General features: G+C 60.3%; 1 protein-coding gene across 1 annotated transcript; it reads right to left on the bottom strand.

Moving 5' to 3' along the window:
- Positions 1-10858: 10858 nt before the first annotated feature.
- RNF212 (ring finger protein 212) lies at positions 10859-26740 on the bottom strand. Its single transcript, XM_087829270.1, has 10 exons — positions 26632-26740; positions 25289-25350; positions 21188-21262; positions 19114-19170; positions 17885-17943; positions 17056-17108; positions 16912-16963; positions 16101-16146; positions 13557-13620; positions 10859-11034 (listed from the first exon to the last, which is right to left on the bottom strand). The coding sequence occupies exons 1-10, from the start codon at positions 26738-26740 to the stop codon at positions 10859-10861; spliced, it is 753 nt and encodes a 250-aa protein (XP_087685396.1).
- Between the last annotated feature and the right edge of the window lie 690 nt (positions 26741-27430).

The following is a 27430-nucleotide window of genomic DNA, read 5'->3' as shown; positions in this document are numbered from 1 at the left end:
CGCTCATTTGGCGGCCACAAAGCTCCTTTGACGGTGTCACGGAGCTGAACCAACAGTGGGGGTGGGGCAGGCGGGCGAGGCCCCGCCCCCTCCCCTCCCTCGCACCTTCATGGGGTGGGGTACCCCAGGGTTGTGCTGGGACCCCCGCCCAGGACTCTGCCGGGCTGAGCCTGTACCTGTTTCTGGCTGTGAAGACTGTGCCCCCCTCCACCTGCTCCGAGCCCAGCACCGGGCTCCCCTGGTTGAAGGGCCGTCACCAGGGCCTGTCCTGAGCTGCCTGCTGGCCTGGCTGCTCCAGGGGAAGCCGTCGAGGGGGTCGCTGTTTGCCTCTCGGAGTGTCCGAGTGTCCAACGTGGGGCCGCACTGCCCGCTGGGGTGAGGGTGGGCTTGGGCGTCTGCAGCTACAGGAGGCCGGGCCCACTGGGAGATGGGATGGTGTTTGTCTCGGGATGTCTGTCCTCTGGCAAACGTTCCCCACCCATGGGCGCAGGAGGGCTGGGCCTGTACACAGTGGTGCTCATTAAATGCTGGGGGGAGAAGGGGCTGTTGGACCCAGAATGTCGGAGTTGGGGTGCCAGGCAGTGTGGGGAGTGTGGCCCCTCTGCCTCCATCCTGCCATCTGAGGAATGGAAAGGCCTGTCCCCCTTTGGGTCCCTGCAAAATCAACCCTGGGCATGGGACACCCCAGAACTTGGTGAACAGACAGCAGGGTGGACAGTCACAGGACACGTTGGGATGTGGGGGGGTCCGGGCTGGCAACAGGAAGTGTCTGCACAGGGGAAGGTGCTGGGCAGGCCCCACCTTTGGGTGCATGGAGGCCACTGGGGAGAAGGCAGAAGAGCTCGGCCAGGACAGGTTCCCGGGCTCCCAAGCAGGCAGCGGGTGCCCATGGCCATCGCTCACAGAGCCCTTGCAGGTTGGCTGGAGGAGTCTTGCTTGGCTGCAAACACAAACATCGCCCACGGGGCCTGTCAGGGGCAGCGCTGGGCGGGAGCAGGCCCAGAGCGGGGCACAATCCACCCTTTGTTCCTGAGGCCGCTGGGAGCCTGAGGGCCAAAAGGAAATGCGGGGGGGGGGGGGGGGGGGGGGGGGGAGCGCCAGCCAGCGGGCCTCACCCACCAGCAGACCTCTCCGCCAGGGCCTGGTGGACGCCAGGGCCCAGCCCAGCAGAGGAGCTGCGGGGGCTCCTGGGAGAGACTGGCTACCCACCCAAGTCCCAGGACAGCACCTTCAGGCATCCTCAAGGGGTGGGTGGCAAGTCCCAGCAGCTGGGACCTGGAAGCCCATGGCCACCTCCCAGGTCTACAGCCCCCAGGTCTCCACTCCCCTCCACCTCCACTAGCCAGGCCCAGGCCCTTCCTGCGAGACTGTCTGGGTGACTGGGAGGGCCGTCCTGAGCAGGCAGAGGGCAGGTCCTGGGTGGACCCTGCTCCCATAAGGGGAGGGCCCCTGCCCATGGCCTCCCCCGACACCTCCCCTTCTCTCCCCTCCTGGCCCCAGACTAATGGTGGGTGGTGGGGACTGGCCCATGCCCCACTCTGCTCTTCACCACTCCCAAGAGCCCAGCAGACTTGATCGAAGGGGTTTGCCCCATCCTTAGGCAACCAAGCTTGTCCTGGCACCAGCCAAGGAGGGTCCCATCTTAGGGTGCCGTCCCCTCTGCCACACCCTGTCCAGGGCAACCTGGGGCCACTGATGGGATTGTGTGCAGTGAGTGCACATGTCCATGTGTGTGCAGGTGTGTTTGTGTGTAGGTGCATGTGGGTGTGGGGCTGAGACCCCTCTGTCCCCCCTCACATCTCCCTTCCTGCCACATCCCCCCACAGTGGGACTGAGGATCCATAGGACCTTGCTCATGAGGCTTCCCCGTGGGTCTCCCGGGGCCTCCTGGGCTGGCCCACCCCAGTGATGTCTCCATCTCAGTGAATCTCAGCCTCGCCCGAGCCTGCGCCTCCTGAGAGGTGACTCCTGAAGTCCCTTTGCGGCACCTCCATTCTCACCTCCCCTGGGAGGCCTGGCTCTGCCACTCAAAGGCAGAGATTCCCCACCAAGGCCGTCATCCCACCAAGGCCGGCCTGGCTGGGGCCTCAGCAGGTGCCACTTGGGGACAGGCATCCACATGAGGGCACAGCAGCTTTCAGGTGGCCAGGCAGGAGCACTGGGGCGGGGCCACCGTCAACCTCAGGTCTGCTGGCTGCGCCCTATGGCTTGACCTGGGCGCAGAAGACCACCCAGGAGAGCCTGTCCCAGGACAGGGTTGGGGCTGTCACCACATTCCAGAGGTCTAGGCTCAGCCAAGGGGACTCGGGCCAGTGTGGGGCCCCTCGGTATCTGTCTCAGGGAGGGTGGGGTGGGGGCGGTGAGCGGCCTGTATGTCCCTTCACTGGAAGCTGACCCCCCTGACCCAGCAGGGCAAGGAGAAGGGACTGGAGGCCGGGAGCCTGGCCCCTGCACATGTGAGGACGGGTGTTTGTGTAGTAACTGTGCCAACCATCACTCATCGGGGGCCGCACGGACCCACACAAACAGCTTGAGGCCTTGGCTGTGGTGCCAGCTGCTGCTGGGAAGGCCAGAGCCCTGGCCAGGGCAGGCCTGGCTCAAACAATGTGACCCCCATGCCAGAGAGAGGGCCCCGCCTCTGGTTTCAGGGTGCCCCTGGCCCACCTGGCCCTGGCTCCCCCAACTGCTGGGTCTGCTGAACTCACCAGCCTTTGTTGGCCTGAATGGGAGGGTCCCAGGTGCCTCTGCTCTGCCCCCCAGCACAGGCCTCAGGCCAAGCAAACCTCTGGATGGTTTTCCATCTGTGCAGGCCCTGGGGCTGGGGACCCTGACCTCCCACCACCTCTGGCTCCTCTGCTCCCACAGGAGGCCTGGAGGAGGCCTGCTGGCCCGGCTCTGCACACAGAAGTTGGGGCTGTGGCAAGGGGTCCTTAGGGCAGGGCTGACTTCTGTGACCTTTGAGCCCCCAGTCGGCCTGTCTTCCCTTTGCCCCTGAGTCCGGGGCTGGCCCTGGAGGCATCTGAGCTGGGCCCTGCTGGCCACTGGGGTGCAGGCCCAGAGCTGTACCTCCCACCGAAGGAGGCCTCCCTTGCCACGTCCCTCCTGATGCCTGGCCAGGGGGCCGGAAATAAAGGACCGTTTCAGGGGAGCCGCCCCCCACCCCTCAGGGTTCCCCAGCCCGTCCTGTTCTGCTCTCCCAACACCCCACGGGCGTGGCCGCTTTCCGTCTGGCAGGAGTGGACTGTGCAGGCAATAAATGTTCACGTACAGAAAGGGAAACACTGCCGAGAAGGCACGTGCTGGGGCAGCCAGCAGGGTGGTGGGTGGCTGCCCCTCTGTCACGGGGGTCTCAGGCCTCTGTGCCCCTCGCATGAGGGGACGAGACGGACACTCACCACCATAGAATCTGCCCTGTGTCCCTCTGGGCCCAGAGGGATGTTTCTCGATCTGGCAGGACCTTCAGCTCGGGTGGGGCGTCTGAGCGGGGAGCCTACCATCTTGCTGGAAGGGGAGGATGACTCCTGTCCTTCAGGGACCTGGGGGTGGCAGCACTGGAAGGGGCCCCAGGAAGGAGCCTTTGTGGCTGGGACCTGCCCCTGCCCGCTGGCTCCACTCAGCACCAGGCACCCAAGGGACCAGCCCAAGAAGCTCCAGGGTGCCCAGCCCATGGGGGTCTGTCCTCCAAGACAGGTTTGCATCAAGGGCCTGGGGCTCAGTGTCCAGGGCGAGTGAGAAGAGACACCCCAATGGTGCCAGGAGCGGCAGGATGAGCCCCACCCTTTCCTTGGGTGCCCAGGCTCCTAAAGCGAGTGAGTGCTGGTGGTGGTGACCCCATGGGGGGCCAGGAAGGATCTCGGCCCCAGGGGAGTCCCAGGGAACCTCTGCGCCTGCCCAGTGCCAGCGTGAGGAATCAAGGGGCCACTGTTCATCTGTTTCACCCCCCAACACCTGCAGAGTGTGCGGCCCCACCTTCTGGGAGCTCTGAGTTGCAAAGTCCATCACCACTGTGTCATGTTTGTGTTGCTTATGCTGAAGGGGGGAGGGGGGACGGTGGCAGGTAGTCACCGGCGAGCCCAGCCTGGGCAGCTCGGGGTCCTCTCCCCCAGCCCCCAGGGAAGCTGTGTGATGACAACCACTCCGGCTCTCTCAGCTCAGATGCCTGGTGCCCTGGGGTCCAGGGGTCATGGCCTCGAAGGCACCCTTGGAGGACAAGACGTCTGCCCAGGGACTGGGCTCCCCGAGGGGCCTGGACGGCAGACTGGCTTGGCCTGCTGAAGCCAGAGTGCCTATGGTCAGACCTCTTGTACCCTCAACTGGCCAGCTGGGGCCTTGAGTGAAAGCCTTGGTCTGGCTGAGGGCTGGGCGCAGGCGCCACTTGGGGTTTGAGCCAAAGCTGTGGGGTGCTGCAGGAGCCTCCTCCCGGCCCCGGTGCCCAGCTGGGCCCAGACAGCGCCCGGCCTCCCTTCCCGCACCGAGGTCTGCAGCCAGCCCTGTTCCCTGGCCGGCCAGGCCCAGGATGTTTGGGGGGTGGGGTGGGGTGGGGTTCCAGGCCTGTGCGGGGGGGGGGGCCGGCACCGTGGCCAGGACCACGCCGGCAAAGTGTGGAGCTGGCCTGGTGTGGCCACTGAGCCAGGCGCCGGCCTCACTTGTGGAGGGCGTCGGGGCGTCTGTGCGGCGAGTGAGAACGCTCTGGGCTCACGTTACAGTTTCCACTGGAAAAACAGCCCCGTGCTGAATGTTGGCTGAGCTTTTAAAAATTGCAAATATACCAGCTTCCTGAGGAGTCCTTGCTAAGTGAAGTGGCTGCTGCCGCCGAGCGCGGGCACCCGCCAGCTGGAGTGGCAGGCGGGCCGGGGAAACCAAGGCTGCTGTGGCCCGGGGTGTGAGGAAGCTGCTACGGAGGGGTCCTCTGTCCCAGCTCCCCACGGTCCCCGTGGGCCATGGTGGCTGCGCCCCAATCCACAGGCTAGGGAGACCCACCCGTCGGAGCCCCTGCCTCCAGCTGCTGCTCTAAGTCCTGTGTGCCGGTGTGTACTTGTCACGGCCGGATATCCCTGCCTGGAAGGGGCCCAGCCAGCAGGAAGGGGGACCCAGGTGCAAGCCCAGGCTATTTGGGGTGGCGGTGGCTCCGAGAGGCCGTCATCGGGTGCCACAGCGGCGTGTAGAGGGGCTGGGTGTGCACGCACGTGTGTGTGGTGTGCGTTGTGCCGAGTGCACACGTGTTCCTGCATGCGTGTACACGGTGTGAGTCTGAGTGTGTTCTCGCCTCCCCCACACGCAGGGTCAGGTCTCTGGACGGATTCTAGGTGCTGGGCCTCCTGTGCCTGTCAGCAGGGCTTGGGGCAGGGTGGGCATGCTGGGCCCGGCGGGCAGGCGTCCCTGGGGAAGGGCCTGGGGCAGAGGTCCGCCACCTTGATCCCTGTGCCCACGTCAGGCGGCCGGCTGCCTGTTTTCCTTGGATGGCAGCTAGCATTCCTGGTGTGGCGCGGCTGACACGTCAGATGACAAAAGTGCCCACTGGGTAAGCGGGACCCCCGCCTGCCAGCCGTGTTCCCAGGTTCACGGAAGGCTCCTTCTGATGCCAAAAACATCTGGAAATGCTTCCAAGGACTGGATTCAAGCTCTTCGTGCTTGGACGTCGGCCGCCCGGGTGGGAAGGGGAGGCTGGCAGTTCCAAACCCACGCCCTGGCCCTGTTCCGCCCGCCTGCCCGCCCGCCAGGGGTGCCCCCAGCTTCGGGGGCGACTCAGGGTCCTAGGCTTCCAGTGGAGGTTTCTCACGGCAGGAGCTGCAGACAGTTCCAGAAGGCCCGGCTGGCCCCTTGCTCGGCTGCCCAGCTGTCCTTCAGCCCCGGGGGGGTGCGGGGGGCGGGGGGCTCTTCCTTTCATACCCGATCTCGTCAAATGTTCTCGTGAAGGGTGTGGAGAATTCTAGAAGCCACGGAGACCCCAGCTTCCTCCCTTCTGGGGTGGGGGACCACTGAGGGACCTCACCTGACCCCAGCCCCGCGTCGTGAGCCAGGAAAGCACTTCTGTGGCTCCCGCGGGAAGCAGGACCCCGCCTGGGTGATGCTCAGCGAGCCTCGGAGAGTGAGGCAGACGTGCCTGTCTGTGCTGACCACCAGCCACAAGGCCGGGCTCCAGGCTGGACCCACAGAGAAAACAAATCTGAACCTGAGGACACTCTGCTCAGCTCCACCGGCTCCCAAATTAGTCACCAGGGGTCTTGGCTCAGGAAAATCCTGAGGCAAATTGTTTTCCTGCCAAATTTAGGGCCAAGATTTTTTAAAACGCAGAAACCAGAAACGGCGAAAGTGAGATGAAGAGCAGGGACGGAGCACGTAGGAAGGTCTAGGAGGGGACAGGCGGTGGTGCCACAGGCCTCGGGAGGTGCAATACCGGGGTCACCACAGGCTCTGTGGATCCAGGAGGGTCCTCGCCTGGGGTCCTGCTCGCCCCCACCAGGCTCCCCCCCCACCTGGGACCCAAAGTCAGGACCTAGACAAGCATCGGGTGCTGGGGGTGTCTGAGGGTCCCAGGGAAGGTGCCAGCTGGACGCCTGGACAGAGATGTCACGGAGGCCCGTTCACGTGGTGCGCGTGGCTAGAGCCTGTCCTGAGGGGCTAGGAGGGCTGCACGCCCATGCCACAACTGGACTGAGGGCAACAGGGAGGCTCTCCTGGGAGGGGCTCAGCCTGGCACGCGGGCAGGGGCTTGGTGTGGCTTTGGGCCTCAGTTTCCGACTGCAGCTACAAGGTTGCACTTGCCACCCCCAGTTCCCACCACCTCTAACACCCTCGCTCTGAGCTGGATCCCCGCACAGACGCTGGCATCACAATGACTCATGTCACCGTCACCCTCCTGAGTCAGCCCACCCTCTGCGGGGCCTCGAGTCACCCAGTGGGGCTTCTCGGTGCAGCTGGGTCCGCGGTCGTGGTTCAGAACAAATGCAGGCAAGCACGTCTGTGCATGTGTGTGCCTGTGCAGCCCGTGGTGTTCATGTGTGCAAGCCTGTGGTGTGCGTGTGCAGCCCACGGTAAAGCAAACAGGCCGGCTGTCCGCGTGACGCACGCGGGGCTCTGCTCCATCCCATTCTGGCTTTTCTCTAAGTGAGTTTCCCTCCACCCGGACGTGCAGTCGAGGGGCTGACGGGCGAAGCCAGAGCAGACCCTGGGTGTCTGGGAGCTTGGGCGGCGGGCGCTCCTCTCTCGTGCAGGTCACGTGCCCCTCACGGGGGTGAGTGTGGTTTTCGCAGACAGAGCGTGTGTGCCGTGGGGGCCTCTTCTGTGTGTTGGGTGCCAACTCGCACAGCCAGTGGCAGGGACCTGAGTGCAGAGCCTGGTGGGACAGGCAAGGTGCCAGGCTGCTGACACCCACTGAGCTCCCTTCGGGGTCCGGGGTCCGAGAAGGGCGGGCACCCCCTGCCCCGTCACCACAGTGCAGGCTGCGTGGTCTCTTAAGCATCACAGAGAATCTGTGTGCAGAGACTCGGAACTACCCACTAAGAATTTTAGGAATTTCCTCCGGGTCTGAAAGACTCATTCACAGCCTCCCTCCGCATCACGGCTGAGGGTGAGAAAGGAGCTCTGTGCTCTCCGCCGGGGTGGGCTACACTCCCCTGGAGGGACGGGGGCTGTGCTCCCGGAGGGATGGGGGGGCTGTGCTCCCGGGGGCATGGGGCTGTGCTCCCTGGAGGGCTGGGGCCATGGGTGCTCCTGGAAGGCGGAGCACGGGTGTCCTGTGGAGCTGAGTCAGGGCAGCTGCAGGACCCAGGGCTGCCCACCACGTGCCTCAGATGTGCCCTCTTCAGCAGCTCCCAGTCCCCTGCGCCAGCCCTACCCCATCAGCCCTGGAACCCCCGGAGCCCCCATATCCTCCAGACCCCTAAATCCTCTCACCCTCCAGGCCGAGCCCCACTCCCAGGGCCTCTGCCTGGGCCCCATGCCCTCTGGCTTCCTCAGGTGGAGGAACCCTCCCCTGCCCCACCCAGCTTTCCTGGGTCAGGGGCTGGCTTTAGGGGGGGCTCCTGGTGGGCTGAGCCTTCCTGGTGTCCTTCCTGAGTCCTGTCCATTGTGGGTGCTGAGAAGAGGGTTCAGCGATGGGCTCACTGAGGAGAGTGGGGTGCTAATTATGACTAGTCCCTCCCCACTCAGCCCACGGGAGCCACGGAAGGAGCTCACAACCAAGCTGGCAGACACGGAACCTGTCCGTGGTCCCGTTCTCATTAAAACCCAGTGACCTGACTTCAGCAAGCAGGGTCGGAAAGACAAGACCCGGCCTGGAAGGTGCTGAGCTGCCAAAGAGGGTGCTGGCCTGGGCGGGGTCCTGGGTGGGGGTGTTCCTGGGTGGGGGTGGCTGGGTGGGGGAGGCAGGGAAAGGGGTCTGGGCGGATGGGGGCCTGTGGCGCCAGCATGAGTGGGCTGCCTCCCACTTGCTTGGTCCTGGGCCTGAATGAACAGGCATCACCTTGTAATTAAAACAAGATGAAAAAAAAACCAAACCCTTGACTAGAGGTAAACTGTTGAGAGTTACGCAGCAGGTGCCAGGTGGATTAGGCGTAAGACACAGGACATCCGTGGGCACATTTGGATAGAATTCGTCCTGCACAGACCGGGACGTGAGCCCCGGGGAGGCACAGGTCAGTCATCACCTTATCCGATACCCAGGCTCTGAGAGGCCCACCTCCTGTATACACCAGGGTGTATACAGAACCGATTGTGAGGCTCCATCAGGGTTACTCAATGTGACATTTCTGGGCCACTGACACCCAAGTGCTGTCCCGGGGCTGCCCATCCACTGGACCCCACTCCACAGAGAACATTCAGGTGCACGGGGGACGCCCACGCCAGCAGTAAACGAAGGGGACACAAGCCAGTCTGCGCTGCAGTCTCTATTCCTTGGGGCTGAACCTCCAAGTTAAGCGCGTCACCAGCTTAACATGGGGGTTTTCTCCTGTGGTCCACAGTCGTGAGACAGACAGACAGACGGGAGCTCAGGAGCTCAGGCAGCTGCCTGCTTCCACAGCAGACTCCACCGTCCGCGGCCAGGTCCAGCGCCCCCTGGCGCCCCAGGGAGGAGCCACGTGGAGGTCTGCAAGACCTAGTTTGAGCCCTGCCTGGAGCCCACAGGCTGTGGCCGGGGTGTGTTGTGACCATCACCTGCTGTACCCAGAGCTCCTCGTTGCCACTTTCCAGGCGTGAACAGCGTGCGGCCATTGTGAGCGATACTTTCCGTTTCCTGCAGTGTGCTGTTATCTTGCGGCCCAGTCCCGCCGTTCTGCAGACGATCTCACTCCCTGGGGCATTCCCTGGAGGCCCACGTGCACCTGTGATGTCTGCTGTCTGTATACACTCACCTTTGTCTCAGAGGGTTTTTCCCTCAAAACTTGGAGGGTGAGTGAAGGAACCACAATTGAAACGTTTATGCTCGGGCAGCTCTGGGGGATTAACAGAAGGCACGCAGGGAACTGCGACGCACGTTCTTATCGGCCCCAGGTCCTGCTCTGCTGGCGGCTGCGCTCAGGCCCTCCCTGCACTGAGTGAGGGCCTTGCCTGTGGGTCCCATGAGGAGATGGGTGGACGTGGGAGCTGAGCTCTGAACCAGCCTGACTCATGACTGCACAGAGGCTGCAGGGAATGCAAAAGCCCAGGAGGTGGCCACTGGTGGTCAGCGTGGGAGCTGCACTGCAGCTGTGTCCAGTCGCCCCCTCACAGTTCTCATGTCAGGCATGTGGTTGGGAAGGTCTCAGAGGAGAAACCAAGGTCCTGAGACTACCAGGGAGAGGCTGCCCTACATGTCCAGGCCCGGCTCTCTCCTCGGTCCTCACTCTTCCACAAGTGTCAGCATCTTGCCTGCCTGCTGAGAAGTCAGGGGAGACAGAGCCACCACGGTCACCTGTGAGTCACAGGCACCATGTGACAGAACCATCACGGGCTCCATGGGCTGCGGACCCCCTCCCATCCTGCACGAGCTGGGATCAGAAACCCTCCCTTGGACAGTGCTTCCTGAGCTCCAGTGCCCAGGGCGAGAGGAGGTTCCTGGGCACCAGGAAGGCAGAGTCTCAAGCATGTTACATACACACTGCCCCCAGAAAATCAGAAATACAGTTTATTCAGAATATTGCACTGCTGGGTGGCTGCATCAGGAAAGCCTCACAAGGGCAGAGGGCTGGCTGGAGTGCTCAGGGCGGGCGGCAGAGGGTCACCCCTGAGAGGGAAGCCCCCGAGTCTGGCAGAGCCTGCGAAGCACAGTCACAGCCACAGCAACGGGTGTGAGCAACACGCGCACGAGCAGCTGACGGAAGCTCAAAAACACAGCCCTCAGGCACACGCAACTCTCATCTGCTTGCCACACGTATGTCGCTCACATGCTCTCCAAGGGGAGCCGCGGGCACTTGCCTAACTGCTGCCTCTGCAGAAGCCCTGAGATGCTGATGGGTGGCCTGGGTGCCAGGGCCGGCGAGCCCCCTCCTCCCACTCTGCCTGCTGCATGGGGGCCTAGACTTTGGGAGGACCCCCGGCAGGGGATCTGCAGAGGTGGAATCCTAGGAGCAAATGCAACAAAGTCACCAACGCCTCAGTGACTTTGGCAAGGCGGTAATTCAAGTGTGAACTATTTTTTAGTTTTAAAGGCCATGTGTTGAGTCAAAAACGCATTCCCAGTGGCCAGGAGGAGTGAGGTCCTGTGCTGTGCTCAGGCTGAGGGGCCCGGGGACAGCAGCACATGCAGCGCCTGCCAGGCGGCCCCTCTCAGGAGGCCCTTCTCTGATGCCCACACGCGGGGCCTGCGAGGCTGGATGCACATCACCAGGGCCCCATGTCTGCTCTATGCTGACCCTCCCACTGGACCCATCCTCTCGGCTCATGCTAACAAAAGCCGCGTGTTACAATCGGCCGATACCCGCAGCGGGCCAGGTCCAGGGTGGTGGGGTGGGGCGAGGAGGGCCATCAGTCCTGTCAGGGGCAGGCTATAGTCAGGCAGTGGGTGGGGACGGCCTTGTGCATCAGAGCGGTGGGCACAGGTGTGGCTCTGGAGAGCTGGGGGAGGAGGCAGGAGGCCTCTGGCTGGATGGTACCCGATGACCAGGTGTGAACATGGCGGACGGCATCGGGAGCCATTACGGGGCTCTAGGTGGGGTGAGGGCCGCTCAGACAGAGCCCTCTACAGACACCTGGGCGTGCCTCCATGGGCGGAGGGAAGTGGGCCCATGTCTCAGACAACAGGCTTGGGTCAGTGGCAGCCCTCGGCCAAGCCAGCTCTGCTTCTTAACTAGCTTTGGGGGGACACAGACATGCCCACTGGCTCCCCGGTAGCCTGTGACCCTGCACAGAATGGCCTGTGGACCCTGCTCTGTCCCTGCGATAAGATGCCGCAGTTTTCACTCACAGGGCTGTGGCTTGAGTTACATTTCAGCTTCAAAAAACCAAACCATAAAGCGGTCTACACAATACAATCACAAACACGTAAAAAGGGGTGAAAGGCAGCCCACTGGGATGCTAGGAGCACTGTCTAGTGAGTCAGGTTACGAGAAGCTTGTTCTCACACCTCCCCCTTTACACATCCTTACAGAGAGGCCCAGGGATCCTACCTGAGAGCCTGGGGCACGCTGGGGCAACCTGGAGTCAGGCTGAGTGGCTGAGGGCTGGGGCGGGAGACGCTACCTGCGGGGAGGGGGAGAGGGGTGAAAACATGAACACTGCGCTGCTCCAGGGAGACAACACACACCCGCGAGGTCCCGCCCACGTCCCCACCACTGCGTCCCTGCACACCGGGTGCTCTGCCCTATGGCAGGAACACCACCCATGCGACAGGCGCATGTGGAGCTCACACCTCAGCCTCCACTCCTGTGCACCAGAAATATGCAAACCACTGACAACCAAGCAGCCTGACGAAAGCCCCAGGCAGTGCTGCTCAGCGGGCCGAGCTTCAGGCTGCCTCCACCTCCACTGCGTGGCTGGCTCAGGCGTGGCCTGTAGACCGGCTGGACTCTCCCCTACTCCCTGAGTCTTGGCTCCTGTCACTCAGTCCAGAGCTCTCAGCTCTGAGGAGAGGGTGGGGTCAGTGGCCAACTAGGGCTAAGGTGTCATCTCCCCCCACCCCCTGCATTCTGGGTTTATAGGGAACTTCTTTTGAATGCAAAGCTCCACTATGGCTTTAGTGACACCAGAGGACACATTTGAAAAGGTTGCTGATTTTAGTACCTGAGTTCCTTTGCAGCCACATTTTGGAGAATCTTAACAGATGAAAGGCAGAGTAAGGAGGGAAGAAAGCAGCTACAGGAGCTAGGTACCATGTGTCCTTTCACAACTGCAGAGCCTGAATCAGAGAGGGTGCGTGCCTTTCCTGAAGCTGCACAGCACTAAGTGGCCCTAGGTTGTGTGGCCGTGGAGGTGACCCAGGGGAGCAGCTGAGAACCAGGAACTCAAGCATCTCCATAGGTTCTGCTCATCCTGTTTTATTTTCTGTATTTTCAGATGGTTGGACACCTTGGGCCTCACTAATCCCAGACACACTGCCCCTCACTGGGCAGCCCAGAGGTTTGCCTGTCAGGACCTGCCTGCCCATAGCCTGTGCTCTAGGCTACCTCCTCCGTCTGGTGTCACTCTCTGCCTTAATCCCCGAGGCTGGGCTGACCCTGAAGGGCAGCCCCTGCACCCCAACACCACTAGCACCATGCAAACCAGCTAGGGCTCAACCTGGCCACTGGTCGCACAGGAACCTGCCTCCTGCTGGCGCTGGTGTCTCCCCACTGGCCTCGTGTGGCTGCCACCTGTTTCCAGGTGGTCATCTCCTGATCTGCTGCCCTCCCCAGCTGGATGAACAAATCCCGGGTGCTTCATGCTCATACACACGTGCTCAAACCATGGAGTCCAGGAAGCAGTGTCTTAGTCACGCTTCACAGTAACTCGTGGGAAAACTGTGGTCAACAGAGACGAGGAACCTGAGATCTCAGCAGGTCAATAACTGTCTGGGTCATGAGAGCAGTTCTGAGGGCCAGGCGGCCCCAGGTTCTCTAACCGCCCAGGGGTCGTGGGGCTCTCTGTCAGGGACTCCCTGGGTTTGGACTGAGCAGTGGGTGCACAGGGTCAGCTGGCGGGCAGAGGGGAGGCAGAAAATCATCCAAGAACCTCTCGAGAGTGCAGGGCCTGACGGAGGGGATGTCCCAGTGCCTCAGCCCCATAGAGACAGAGACCAGAGAGAAGCTCGGACCACAGGACACCCGACCTGCGGCTGCGATTCCTGCTCAGGAAGGCAACACTATTTGACACACTTTAGAAAGATCTCCCTCTGAAGCATTTAAGCTAAAAACACTTGACACCCAAGAAGGTGGTTTTGTCACATGGAACATAGGAGCCTCATCTCCCTGCAGCACCAGGTACATAGGCTCCAAGCACCAGAGCTGGTGGTTGCTGTGTGTCACCTGCTATGTGTCACCCACCAGGGGCAGGGCATCCAGGACAGTGTTAAACAGGGAAAGTGACAGCTGAGGGTGACCCTCGGGTATATCCTGATGTGAACAGACATTCCTTCAGGGATCCGGGAGCAGGGGCTGACTCACCCATGCGTCCACCCTGAGGAGGGCTAATCAGGGAGACTCTGGCTGGGCCAGCTGCTAGCTCAGGCTAAGGAGGGAGAAAGAAAACAGTGGGTATTATTGCAAAGTGCCGTTCAGGATAGGGGGAGCCTCCTCCCCGAGAACACAGCCCCTCCAGCCAGATGTGCCTGGAACGCAGCCCATGAATGCCCCACTGGGCCCCACCGTGGCCCCGGCACCCACAGCAGTGAGTGGGAGAGGGAGTCACTAGGTGCTAAGAATTTCAGAGCAGAGAAAGAGCAAACAGTTTTTGGCTGACATTAGAAATTTTAAAACCTGGAATAAATCCTCATTTTTGGTGCAAAACTGTCACCTGGAAATGCAGGTGTCTATGACCAGCCTGGTGCTGCCATTCACAGGGGCTGTATGTGCTGGGCCCTGCTCCCAACCAAGCACATGCCAGTGTCATGAGGTGCTCCCACCCCTGGGACAGGAGCATCGAGTGACGGAGGCCACTCTGCTCCCAGAGCTTGTCCACTAACCTCACATGGGACCTGGGTGGGGTGTGGACATACAGATGCTGCCCAGAGCAGGGCCAGGTGCCACTTCTGGATGCTGTTTCTTCATTTCCACAGCCCATCCTAGCCTCGTTCCTGTGGCCCTGCACATGACTAACCCTGTCATCTGCCCAGACTCAGCCACCACCACCACCACCTCCACCCATACTCCTGCCAGGATCTCAGTGGCTGTCCTCCTAGCTCCTGTGCCCCGGCACCCCCACCCCAAGGACCCTGAGCTCCACCAGTTCCGAGGCAGCCTCACTCCAGGGCGCCCTCTGAAAACACCTCCACCCCAGTCCTGCCTCCAGCTCCTGCCCGCCATCGAAGCCCTAGCCTTGGAGGACCGAGCTCTCTCTCTTCCCCAGGCTCCCTCTGTGGCCAAGTGTGCCCTGGGATGTCCCTCACAACGCCCACCCGCAGCCTGTTCTACACACACTGCCCTCGTGCCCAGTGCTGGCCAACTCTGAGCAACCGCGACAGCCTATGGAACTCCAGCAGAGAAAACTCTCCACGTGGCAGGGGCCAGAGTCACTACTGTCAGACCAGAACCGGTGTACCATCTGCTCTCACCCTGGCTTCCAGTAAAAAGGACTTGTGTTTACAGAGCCTTTCTCATGTTCTCTGTTTGGGGAGAACCCAATAACAGGTGAAGTGAGCAGAACTCAAAGGCCAGAGCACTCAGGACGGTAGACACGACCCAGAGGCAGTGGCAGACCACCACTGGGAGGAGACAGGCCTGGTAAGATGCTGCAGGAGCACCGGGAGCAAGGTATGCCCAGACTGGGCCACGTGAGGACCACTTTCAGGAGCATGTTTGGGGGCCTCAGTCCAGGCTGCACTTGGGAGTTCAAGGGGTCCACAGATGGCGGCCCACAGCCTGTTTTTGTTAATAGTTTTACTGGATGCAGCTGCGCCCACTGTCCCCCATCAGAGCTAAGTCCTGGGGTGGAGACCCTGGCCCACAGTCTCCACCACCTACTGTCTGCCCTCGACAGAGACACATGTGAACAGCTGCTCAGCACCTCACCGAGGGGTGAGGACAGTTCACTCAATTCCAGTCCCTTGGCCACAATTTCCCAGGGACCTCCCAGTGACATGCAAATCCATCAGCCCCTCAGTTTCTAATCTCCCATCCGAGGCCATGTGTCAGCTGAGGCCATGGTCCCACAATGTGGGATGCCTGGAGCTGTGTGTGTGGGGGGGGTCCCTGAAGAGCTGCTGATGAGGCTGGAAGGCGGGTGGGGCTGGGGCACAGGTGCCGATGCAGAGAGTCTTGGCCACTCTGGCCAACGGGAAACGGGTGCTGTCTGGTAGACCTGGTGGACAGGAGGCAGGGGGACAGGGGGAGATGGGGGGCAGTGCTGTAGGCTGGGCATGGAGAGGAGGGTGAGCTGGCAGCCGCTGCCGAGGACTAGGCCGTCTCCTCTGCATGGCGCTGTGCCCCCACCTTCTCCCTAGGACCCAGGTTCCTCCAAAGTCAGGGACAGACTGCCCCCTTGGAAGGAGCACCCCCTCTCACTAACCAGCACCTCATGTTTACCACAAGACTGTGTTCTTATTTGCAAAGCACCTGCAAGTAGTGAGCCCTACACCATGCGGGTCACAGCAGCCCCTGGTGCTGCCCGAGGCAATGCGCTGTGTCCTGCTGGCGTGGCCCCTGCGCCCTCAACGCTGGTTTCCAGCCCTGCTGTGAGCTGCCCGTGCCCGGGACCATGTGGCCTGAGCTGGTGATGACGGCAGGCCTAGTTGCCCTGCATTTTGGGCCACGTGTCCTGTGGTCTTATTTCTCTCACGGTGAAATTGTCCCCACACTCCTGACCCAACTCCCCCCTTGACAGGCTGTCAGGGGCATCCTGGATTCACCCAGCACTGTGTCCACCACTTGCCCAGACTGTGCCCGAGCCATGGCAGCCATGGTTGAGAATGAATGGCCACGTTTGTTAGCACTGAGAAGCACGAAGCCCTGAATGTCCAGAAAACACACAACATGGGGTAAAAGGCTACTCACCCGTCTCATGGGGGAGGGCATGAGGTCGACCTCCATGGGCTCCACTCTGTAAACCGACAGCAAGACACACTTACTGGGCCTGAGACTCACAGCAACTGACATGCACGGTATGCCTGGGACCTGCCTCCACCTTCCCTGTGCTCACGAGCTACCACTCAGGCCCTGGGCCCTGCCATTGTCAAATCCCTCTCATGCTCTTTACTGGCTGCAGCTGTCTGTCAAACCAAGCACAGCCCCACACAACTGGAGGGGCCATGCCCCGGTGCCAAGGCCCACACGGCCTTCTTGTGCAGGTGGCCCTCCTCTGGCCGCTGTCTCCGGCTCGTCCAAGTCCTGCCAGTCCTGCTAGAGCCACATCTCATTTGCTTTCGTTAGCACTTGCTGCCTGGACCACCCACTATACACAGTTAGTGCTCAATAAATGCTAGCTCCTTAACTTACTGGCCCAAAGGTTGACAGAGAAGCATCGCTTGGGCTTTCCCACAGAGGAAAAGGGAGGGAGGGAGGGAGGGAGGGAGGGAGGGAGGGAAGAGGGCACCAATTGCCGAATCACTCTCTGGCTATGTGCTCAGCACCAGAGCCTGGCTGCCAACAGGACAGGGTGCAGCTGTGACTGGCCAGCCTGACCACACCCGATTGATGAGCAGGAGCTGGGGGACTCCTGGGCCTGTGCAAGGTGTTACTGAGCGTCAGAATTTGGGGACCTGGAGGGATGACGGGATGGCAGGAGGGACGCAGGATGCCCAAGAGGGACCTGTGAACTCATGAATGCCCACGGTGACCTCGAACTCCCGCCCAGCCCTGTGCGCACCTCTCAGAGGCGGAGGAGCTGGGGCACAGGAGCAGCCGTCCGCTGGGCTCTGCTGCAGGAGCTGTGACAAAACACCGGGGTGAGAGTCCGCTCCCACCTCAGCACCATCCGCGTCTCGACCCTCACAGCAGTGACTTCACTTACTTGAAACTGGATTTTTCATTGTGCCGAAGGCTGTGAGTTGGGACGATCTCATACTAAACAGATGGGTAAAAGGTATTAATTAAACCATAAAAATTTACTTCCAACCCATTCATTCCAACTGGAAGGGCAGGTCTGAGACAGCCAAGTGCCCTGCCTGGCCCTGTGCCCCTTCGTCCCTCACCAGCCGCATTCACCCGCCCAACAGGCTCACCTTCCTCCCTGAGGACGAGCACCTGGCTCCGGGAGGACCTGAGGGACTACTGACCACAGCGGCAGTGCTGGGCTTAGCCCCTCTGAAGCACAATTCCCGCGTCCAAACGACCATGAAACTGAGCGTGTGGAGGGGTGTCTCCCCCAAGACAACGGGACAGAAAGCCAGCCGCAGAGAGGCCTGTGCCTCAGGACAAATGCTTGGGCGGGGTGAACAGCAAGAAGGTCGGCCAGCGGCCAGTGGGGCGCACGGGCCTCCCTGCAGGAAAACGCAGGGCCTGGCTGTGGGTGGTGCCTTCCCCTTCAGGGCCCTCACTCTCCAGATGTGGGGTGCTGGCTCTCCTCCCCGGCCCTTCTGCATCTCAGGGGTCACGAGGATCCTACAGGAAGCCACGCGGCTCATCATTGCTGCTGCTTCGCCTCCACTCCTGCCCTGTACTTTCCGCAGCACTCGACTCTGATGGAAGCTTCTGGGAGGCAGGGCTTTCTTTTGCCCCTCCGTCAGAGCCCTGGTCTCTCTCGGGGTGGGGGGGTGGAGTTAGGGCTATGGTCACGGAAGTTAGAACTTCAGTCTAGAATGAGTCCAGCAGACACCCGCTGGGCTCCAAGGGGGACCTACCTTTGCAGCTGCTCTACCCGGAGCATGGACTTCCCGAGGGACTCTTCCAGCCTGGCAATCTAAACACAAAGCAGTGGCTCCTGGTTACAACCGACTGTGCCAAGTGACAGTGCAGAGAAGACACGGGGACCCTCAATTCTTACACCTGAGTCTGAATATGAGTCATGAGGGAGTGGCCTGGGCCATGGGGCAGGGTTCAGGGGGCAGATGGGGCTGTGGCCAGGTGTGAACACTCTTTGATCACTACCCACGGGGCTGGGGATGGGCAGTGACAGCCTCACACCTGCCATGTTGCACTGAGAGGAGGCGGGGCCATAGGACGGACACCAGGCAGCTCCCAGACTCAAGGAGGTGGCTGCAGGATCTGTGGCTTCAAAGCCAGGCCCCTGACCCTAGTGGTCAGAGAGCCGGCCTGCACACGGGAGGACCAAGGGTTCTATTCCTGCACAAGGGCACACACCTGGGATGCAGGTCCAACCCCCAGCCCTAGTCAGGGTGCATGCAGGAGGCAACCAATCGATTCTCTCACATCGATGTTTCTCTTCCCCTTCCTTCCACTTTCCCTAAAGTCAATGGGGAAAAAACACCTTTACTCCTCAGGTGAGAAAAGCAAGCACGATGGTCTGAGTGGATAGAGAAGCGTCTGAACTGCTGAGGCCCTGACAGCACCCCGGGGCCAGGTGAGGAGGTGGCTCTGGGTGTGTCCTGTGGGCGTGACCCATGTCCTACGGGCTGACCTTGCCCCTTTGCCCTGACCGGCTGCTCTCCAGCTGCTCCCGCTCTTCCGCATCCTCTCTGTGTCTGTTGTCAACTGTCCCTCCAGGAGGCCGCATCTGAGTCAGCTGAGGCTGCCATGAGAGACTATTTCCCTGAAGCTTTACTTTACTTAGTTTACAAATCAAGGAAGGATGTTCGTGGGCAAAGGAGCAGGTGCTCCGAGCTTCCTGTGTAAGGACCAGCCAGCACTCATGAGAGTTGCTATTTATGAGAAAGTGCCTGAAGAGTTTGGGGGGACACCATGGGTCAGAAGTGGGCCCCAAGATGAAAGTAGCTGTGACCACAGCTGGCCCCAAACAGAGACCTGGAGGATGAGAACCGTGTAGCAGGCTGAGGGTCTGCAGGACAGATGGCAGATGCCCCTGGCCTGCCACCTGAGACGTGGTGTTTGTCACCAGGGTTGCATGAAGTGAAAAGGTCGCCCCCATGAGGCAGCAAGGTGACAGACTCACCTTTTCTCTGTAGAAGGCTAACAGTCTCTTCCTGTGCTTTTCTTGAAATTCTGAAATCTGAGAAGGTAACACAGGTCAGCTGCTGACAGTGGCACATGGCTACACTGTGCATTCCCTCCAGACACCCCTGATGTGAGCGCTGTCTGTGCCCGCATGAACGCAGTGGGCACATTCACATCCAGGGGAGCATGCCCCACTGAGGGTGGCGGAAACACAAGTGCAATGTCCCCCCCACCCTGCCGGGCGACACGATTCATGTAGGCTGACCACAGGGTGTCAATCCTTTGGCAACAGTGACTAGATCACAATGGCCTCCTGATAAAACTGCATCAACCAGGAACACCCTACGTGGACCAGGGCTGGGTGGGCTGAACGAGCTGAGGCAGAGACACGGAGAGCTTCCGGGAGCCAGTGCCGGAGTTTGGGTTCCCAGCTGCACCTTCCATTCGCGGGAGCCTACCTTGCACATGGCCTGACTAGGCTCCTGAGTTACCAACTGCACTGACCCAGGGAGGGGACGTATTTGATGTCAGGGACATTTTCAGACAGGGAAATGGGAAGGCACCTTGTGAAAAGGGGGACGGCCAGCCCCAGTGGGCCTCCAGTGCCTGCATGGTTGTGGCCATCTCCAGAAGATGGGACTGTGCTCCGAGTCCCCAGCAGCTTCACAGTCTCCAACTTCCTGGTTCCTGCATCTTCCCAGGGGTTTGCAGGGTTGCTCGACACAGGGAAGACCCCAGGCTCACCTTTTGGCCTCGGACAGCCTGTACAGTCTTAAAGTTATTGCAGACCCCAAAGAGCTTTGCTTATGTGGCTTTTATCTGTCAATGTTCCCCCCACTAGAAATTAATACTGAGAGAAATTTAAAATGTTTATTATTCTAAAATAACAGTAAGCCCAACATGTTGACATAAACAGGGAGCCGTGGACCCCTCATGTTGGAGGCCTCTGGAAATCCCACGTGGCTCTGTGACAGAGATGGTGCCCAGAGGCATGGAGCGAGGTCACAGGGCAGCCAGCCACCTCCCCGTCCTCTCTCCACACCAGTGCAGGCACGTGGTCTGAAACAGAGAAGTGTCACCTGCCTTCTTCTGAGGCCTCAAGAGGTTCCCAGGACCGACTGAAATGCTGTGTCCTTGGGGAGCCTGTTCCAGGCACAGCGCTGCCTGGGGTTCTGAGTGTCTTGTGTGAGGGCCTCCCCCCATTCACCAACAGAGGCAGCTGCTGGTCCCAGGGAACCTGGCCTGAGACGGTCTACTGCAAATGCTGCAATGAAATAGGCCCATGTCCCTGCCTGGCTCTCGCCTTGTGCTGACTCTGCGTCCTGGGACATCTATGTGCCCCCTGGGGAGCCTGCAGGGTGAGGGGCAGTCATGATATTGTGGGCACTGAGCCAGAAGCAGTCTCCAGAGGACAGGACAGTCCTGGTGGGCTGGCTGACCACGGCCTCCAGCAGGACAAGCCAATGGCCAAGAATGACAGGCGAGCAGTGCTGCCCCTGAGCCTGGTGCTAAGCCTCTTCAAAGGAGGGGCTGGTGGGAGGCGTCAACAGTGGGGGTTGGGGGACAGCACCATTAACAGAAGGGGTAGGCTGGGTGGGTGGGCAGAGGGAGGGCTCCTCTCCTGGGCAGTTCCTGGTGGACTGCAGGCCATCCAGTGACGTCCAGGAGGCCAGAGGTGCATCAGAACCCAGGAGGGCTTGGATCTACAACCTCAGAGGCTGGGCGGGGAGTGTGCCGCAGCAGAAAGGGCTCGGAAGTCAAATGCTGCACCCCGTGACCCAGGGCCCCCATCCCAACCTGAGAGTCTGAGGTCCTACTCAACTCGTGAGGATCAGCCAGACATCCAGACCACAGGGCATCTCGTTCCCACAGCAGGGCAGGAAAGTGGAGCAGAGCAAATGGTATTGGCACAGTGAGGACAGTGCAGGGGCAGAAAGCACCCACCTCCATGCCTCCAAGTCCCTGGGGTCTGCTCTCTAGGGCGAGATCACTGACTCTGGGTTGTCACAAAACTGGCTCCCACGGCTGACAGCACATGCATGCCCCGAGGAAGGTGCCACGTCCGCACTTACCTGGGAGGTCTCCTTGGAGTATTTGGTGCACAGACCATCTATGCCCATGAAGAGTGCCTGGATGCCTGCGTCTGTCTGGAAAAGAGAGAGACTGTCTCCGTTTGCTGCCCTGACACTTGCTCACAGCACGAGCACAAAGGCAAACTGAAGATCCAGAATGACCTGTGGGGACACCCAGGGTCAGCGCTTCCCTCAGTGTCTCCAAGGGGCACTGGGCTGCCTGCTTCCTGGCTGCCTGGGGCTGTGGGGTGATGGCAGTGCCACCGCCTCCCAGGACAGAAGGGCAGTGAGCCCCGCAGTGGGTGGAACCCCCAAGGCTACACATCCTGATCTGTCAGGCGAGACCCAGAACCAGGGCCAGCAGACCCAGAAGACTCAGAACCTGCCCTCCCTGTTCCTGCCTCTGCTTCAGAACCGTCAGTGTGACAGGCATCAGAATGGGAGTGTGAGCCCATCCACTTAAATTGCTTGTGCTCCCCATGTTCCACAGCAATGACAGTAAAACTGAGATCAGGGAGGAAATTCGGTCAGTGGTAGCAACTAGAAAATGTCCTGGAAGGCAGTGCCTCAGGAACTCCTGGAGCACGGAGCAGAGGGCCTTGGCAGGCCCAGCCTGAGAGCTGTGGCAGGCCAGGGGAAGCAGCTCCAAATCCATGTCTAGACCCTGGAGGGACAGGCCACGCAGGGTGTCCAGACAGCGGGGTCCCTGCGCCCAACCACAGTTAAGTCATAGGCAGTGTGGAACACGGATGGGGCAGGGGCTACAGGTCCCGTTCTGTACTAACTCAACCTGCCACCCTGGCCCATCGCCACACACCTCAGAGCCTGGTTCCTGGGCAGCAGAAACAAAAACAGTGCCTCCCTGAGGGCCTCGGGAGCCCCAGGCACGGTGCCCCTGACAGAGGGTGGTGGGCCTGGTGCTCAGGGGTGGAGAGCAAACGTTTTGTACAGATTTTCACACATACACAGGCGCACCCAAAACAAGAGGAAGAGTGCCACGTCCAGGATAAAAGCAACTGGATATGCTGTCACTGATGAACTCAGATCCACAGTTTCTGTAGCGGTAGAAGTCACTCAACATGTGAGAGACTCGGAGTGGACAGACAGGTGTGGCTTCACTCTACGTGGGCAGGACCCCAAGTGGGCTTGGGTGTAGTGAGTAGAGACACCAAGAGCCTCCACTCCTATAACTGAGTCCCTGACAGGTTGCCGGGTCTCCCTGAAGCTCGGCAGGATATTACACAGGACAACCAAACTGTGAAAAGCCAAAGATAACCAGGGAGCGATGTTATCCAAGACACAGCAAGCATTCATTTCCAGCAAAGAATCTTAACCCAGTGAAAATATGCATCACAATGGAGGCAGCTAGAGTCCCTCTGGAGGACTGTCGCTAACAGGCCTCACTGAAGGAGGAGACAAAAGGAATTCCCTTGGGGTGGAAAGTGACCCTCAGGGGCGGCAGTGAGGCTGGGAACAGGTGAGGAGCTGGAGGAAGCAGACTGTGGGAACCCAGGCAAGGCTGACTGCCTGGGGCAGTGATGTCTATGGGGTTTTCTTTCTCTATAGGAACAATAAGATACCGGAGGAGGCTCTGGCACTGCCGGGGGATCTGAGTCACATTAGACTTTAAAGGCAAGACCACAGGCTGTGGTCTTCAGGCCTCCACACACCAGTGTTCCTGGAGCTGAGGGCTGGTCATGTTCAGATCATGAAGAATTCACTGAGTTATGCACTTTTAATTTTTGCACTTTTCTGCATTTTTCTTCAATAAAAGTTAGTAAAAATGGTAACTGAAATCCCCAAACATTTATAAATTAGTCAACATACATGTGGGTCGCAGGAGCAATCAAGTAGAAGATTGAAACTGTTCTGAAGTGACGCTAATGAAAACGTGCCGCAGTCAGGACAAGCCGAGAGGGACAGGCATGGCCTGTGATGCCCGCAGTAGGAAGGGCTGGACGCTGAGGCTCAGCACCCGTCTTAAAGAGCAAACTACACTGAAGAGGAAAGAGAAGATGACAAGAACTCACAAAATAGAGCATGGGTGTGAAATAAAGATAAACAGAGCCAGGAACCAGTTCTTTGGAAATACAAATAAAAGTCAATAAACGCTTGACAAGACTGTTCAGGAAAAAAGAGAGAAGGCACAGTAACCACCATTAAGATGGAAAACGCGCATCATGACACATCTTAGCGACGCTAAAAATACCGAGGACTGCAAACGTGCTAATGACAGGACATTCGAAATTTTAGACGGCCCGGCTGACGTGGCTCAGCAGTTGAGTGTTGACCTATGAACCAGGAGACCAAGGTCTGATTCCCAGTCAGGGCACATGCCCAGTTGGGGCCGCGCAGAAGGAAGCCGATCAGTCATGTTTCTCTCGTGGATATTTCTTTCTCTATCCTTTCTATCCCTTCCTCTCTCTAAAAAAAACCCCCCAAAAACCCACAAAACTTTAGATGACGTGCACACATTCCCAGAAAAATACAACTTACTTAAGTTGGCCTGAGAAGAATTAGGAACTCTGAAAAGTCACACGCCTAACAAAGACATTACATCCCTACTTAAAAACCTTCCCACCAAATCCCTTCCCAGTTCAGACAGCGTCACCTGTGCATTCTACTACATTTTACGAATTACCCCAATCTCGCAGACAGAAGGAAAAGTACCTGCACCTGCTTTCACGAAGCCCGCCCACCTGATTCACTGAAGCTTGGAAAGGGCACCCAAGAGCAGGGACCACAGGCAGGTCCCACACGGACACGAGTGCACAATGACTAGCTCATCTAAACAGGCGCTTGAGGCTGCCTCACACCAGGTCAGATTTATTCCTGGGAGCTGGTGCGGGTTTCAAGTTCTAACAGCAAACGCAATTCACCACACCAGCAAGACAAAGCAGAGTAACCAAATGATAATCTCAACAGCGACAGGAAAGCCTCTGGTAAAGTTCAGCACCGTTCATGATAAAGAGCCTCAGCCAAGAACCTACGGCAGGCACACACAGTACTTCACGGAAACGGTGGACTTCACCGTCCACCCCGAAATCAGGAGAGGCAAGGGCCACCCGTGGTTGGCACCCAAAGGGTTACCAGTCGGAAATATTAAGAGGTTATGAAGTCATCTTTGAAGATGGTGGGTGTGTCCAAAATATGTCAACTGAGAAAACACCATTTTTGTAAGACTAAATCCCAGTAGCACACACAGCAGGGGCGCCACTCCTGGCTTCTGTCATTGGGAAACAGGATCTGGGGACTTCCACAACCTCCACTGTGATCTTCTGCATCGTTTGCATAATGTGTAATGTTGTTTTATATTTGTAATCAGAAAAAAAGCAATTGTTAGAGATTAACACATCTGATCAAATACACATCTTGGAGCCTAAGTGTAAAGAAAAGATTTCTTGTAACTAAATTTAAACCAAACAAGTTAAAACTGATGTATTTTAGAGAGAACAAAAGGCATTGTTTTAAGTCTACTGCAACAGTGATCAATTTTAAACCCATGTCCTTTCGACTCCTTCTTAACTAGATACAACTCCTGTGAGAAACCAGATTCTATCACCTTCGGGTTTTTTTGTTAATCTTCACCCAAGGATATTTTTTCCATTCACTTTTAGAGGACGGGAGACGTTGATGTGAGAGAGACACGCTGACTGGCTGCCTCCCGCATACACCCCAACCGGGGCCAGGGACAGAGCCTGCAACCACGGTGAGGTACGTACCCTTGGCCAGAGCTGAACCCACGATCCTCGGGCGGGTGGGCGTACGCTCTAACCACTGAGCACACCAGCCAGGGCTCCATCACCTTCCTAGGGAGCTTGTACCGCACTGAAGAAATCTGTGTTCAGCACGTTTTCATTCCCAGGAACACAGCACCATAAATGTACAAACAGGCTTGTCTACAGTTACAGAGGTTGTACGAAGTATTCGAGACCAAGTCCTCATTGTACTTTCACCACTCAGAAATCCCGAAAGATCTTCTAGTTCACCGAACGAAATGAACGAAAAATTTAGACACCACGAAGGGCTCAAACCTGAATCTCAGATTTAAAAGGAAACGTGCACTGGTCAATACTCAAGAGACTACAGACCTCAACTTACGTGTTCTGAAAGTAAAACTGTACGACAGGGAACTTTACAAATCAAGCATTCGTCCTTTGGACCTGTAAAAGAAAAGCCAACGTCACATCCTCGGTAGTGCTTTTAAACACATAGAAATACAGACTTTAAATTAGCCCATTTGAGCCTCAACCTGGGATCCAGGCGATGGGGGTTTGATTCCCCGTCAGGGCACATGCCCGGGTTGTGGGCTCGATCAATGACTGTCTCATCATTGATGTTTCTATCTCTCTCTCCCTCTCCTTTCCTCTCTCTGAGATCAATAAAGATATATTTTAAAAATAAAAATAAAAAATAAATTAGCACACTTCTTCCAAGAAAACCACGCGGGGTGACAGCACGCACATCCCCTCACCGTCAGCCCGGGGGAGCCCGGGTGCGGGTGGAGTTGGGACCTGGCTGGAACGAGCGATCTCTTTTCCTGTTTTCCAAGCAGCGACCCTAAAGATCCGCCGTCAGCCGTCCACCGGGCCTTTCTTAGGACCGGACTCTGCACAGCGTCTCCACGTGCAGACAGCGCCTGCGGCGGGGCCAGCCCGGCTCGACGCCGGGGCGCACAGGCCGGGGGCGGGTCCAGCAGGGGGCGCGCGGGCGGCGGCTCTCCCCACCGGGCTCCCCTCCTCCTCCCCCTCCCCCCGAAATCGATAAAATGCATCTTTTAGAAAAAGAGAAGACAACAGCTCCTCAGACGGGCAGGGCGCTGTGCCGGCCGCCGCTCCCCGGGCCCCCGCGTGCTCTGGTCCGCGGGAAACGCCCTCGGGAGGGCTGAACTAAGGCAGCACGCCCCGCACGCCGGCGGCTCGCGCGTGGGCTCCGTGGTGCGCGCTGCGCGGCGTCCCGGCCCGCGGCCCGCAGCCAGGGCCCAGGCCCAGGCCCCCGGCGTCCCGGCCCCCCGACTGCCGGGCCCCCAGCCCCAGGCCTCCTTCGCCCCAGTCCCCCCACCCCGACTGCCGGGCCCCCAGTCCCAGGCCCCCCGGCCCCCCCACCCCGACTGCCGGGCCCCCTGCCCCAGGCCCCCCGGCGCCCCGACTGCCGGGCCCCCAGCCCCAGGCCCCCCGGCGCCCCGACTGCCGGGCCCCCAGCCCCAGGCCTCCTTCGCCCCAGTCCCCCCACCCCGACTGCCGGGCCCCCTGCCCCAGGCCCCCCGGCGCCCCGACTGCCGGGCCCCCAGCCCCAGGCCCCCCGGCGCCCCGGCCCCCCGGCCCCCCGACTGCCGGGCCCCGGGCGCGAGGCCGCCCGCCCGCACGGCTGAGGGGTCCCGCCCCGGCCCTCCTGGGGGCCCGCCTCCCCGGGGCCCGCACGGCTGCGCCCGCGCCCGCGCCCACCTCTGCGCAGGCAGCCCCCGCAGTACACGTGGCCGCAGCTGGTCAGGCCGAAGCCCGCGGCGCGGCCGGGCGGCCGGAAGCACAGGTTGCAGCGCACCCAGCCGGCCATGCCGCGTGCCGCCCGAGGCCGCGCCTGCGCCCTTCGCCTGCCCCGGCAGCCCCCGCGCCTGCGCCTGCGCCCCGCGCCTGCGCACCAGGGCACCGCGCTCCCGCCAAAACCCCGGCCGGGGCGGGGCGCGCGTCTGAGGGGCCGCGCGGAGGACCTGGCGCCCACGCGCCGCGCGCACCCCGTGACCCTGCGGGCCCGGCGAGGGCGTCGCGTGAGCCACGGCGCGGGAGGCTCCAAAGGGTAGGTGAGGCGGCGCTGCCGGAGGCGGAGGCGGAGGCGGAGGCGGGACGCGGGTGCGCAGGGGGCCAGAAGGGGCGGGGGCGCTGGGCTGAGGCCGGGGCGGCGGGGGCGGCGGGGGCGGCGGGGCCGGGCGGCTGCGCTCCCGCCTGCGGTGCGACCGGCCGTCAGCACGCGGGACGCGGCCGGGCCCTGCCTACCCCGCGAGGCCCGCGGGCCGAGCCTGTGTCAGGGGAGCTCCGGGCGGGGCTGCGCGCAGGACAGTGTGTCTCCCGGGCGTCGGGGAAAAGCAGGGGCGCGCGTGACTCTCACCGAGTGCGGCCCTGCTGCCCTGGCTGCGGCCTCGGACGTGGCTGTGGCCCTGGGACGTGGCTGTGACCCCTGCGATGTGGCTGTGACCTCTGAGACGCGGCTGTGGCCCTGGGACGTGGCTGTGACCCTTGGGACGTGCCT

Source organism: Miniopterus natalensis, chromosome 1 (assembly GCF_054644295.1).
Source record: "Miniopterus natalensis isolate mMinNat1 chromosome 1, mMinNat1.hap1, whole genome shotgun sequence".
Classification (NCBI taxonomy): Eukaryota; Metazoa; Chordata; class Mammalia; order Chiroptera; family Miniopteridae; genus Miniopterus; species Miniopterus natalensis.
This window is presented reverse-complemented; position numbering and strand designations above follow the sequence as displayed.

Bases quoted from the DNA above. Each gene is read 5' to 3' on its own strand.
- RNF212 (XM_087829270.1), bottom strand. From the start codon at position 26,740: ATGGCCGGCTGGGTGCGCTGCAACCTGTGCTTCCGGCCGCCCGGCCGC. The intron at 16,147-16,911 runs GTGCGCACAGGG...GTCGGTTTACAG, and splicing joins AGCTCCTCCGCCTCTGAGAG to AGTGGAGCCCATGGAGGTCG. The intron at 13,621-16,100 runs GTGAGTAGCCTT...CTCCCTCCTTAG, and splicing joins TGCCCTCCCCCATGAGACGG to CCTGAGCTAGCAGCTGGCCC.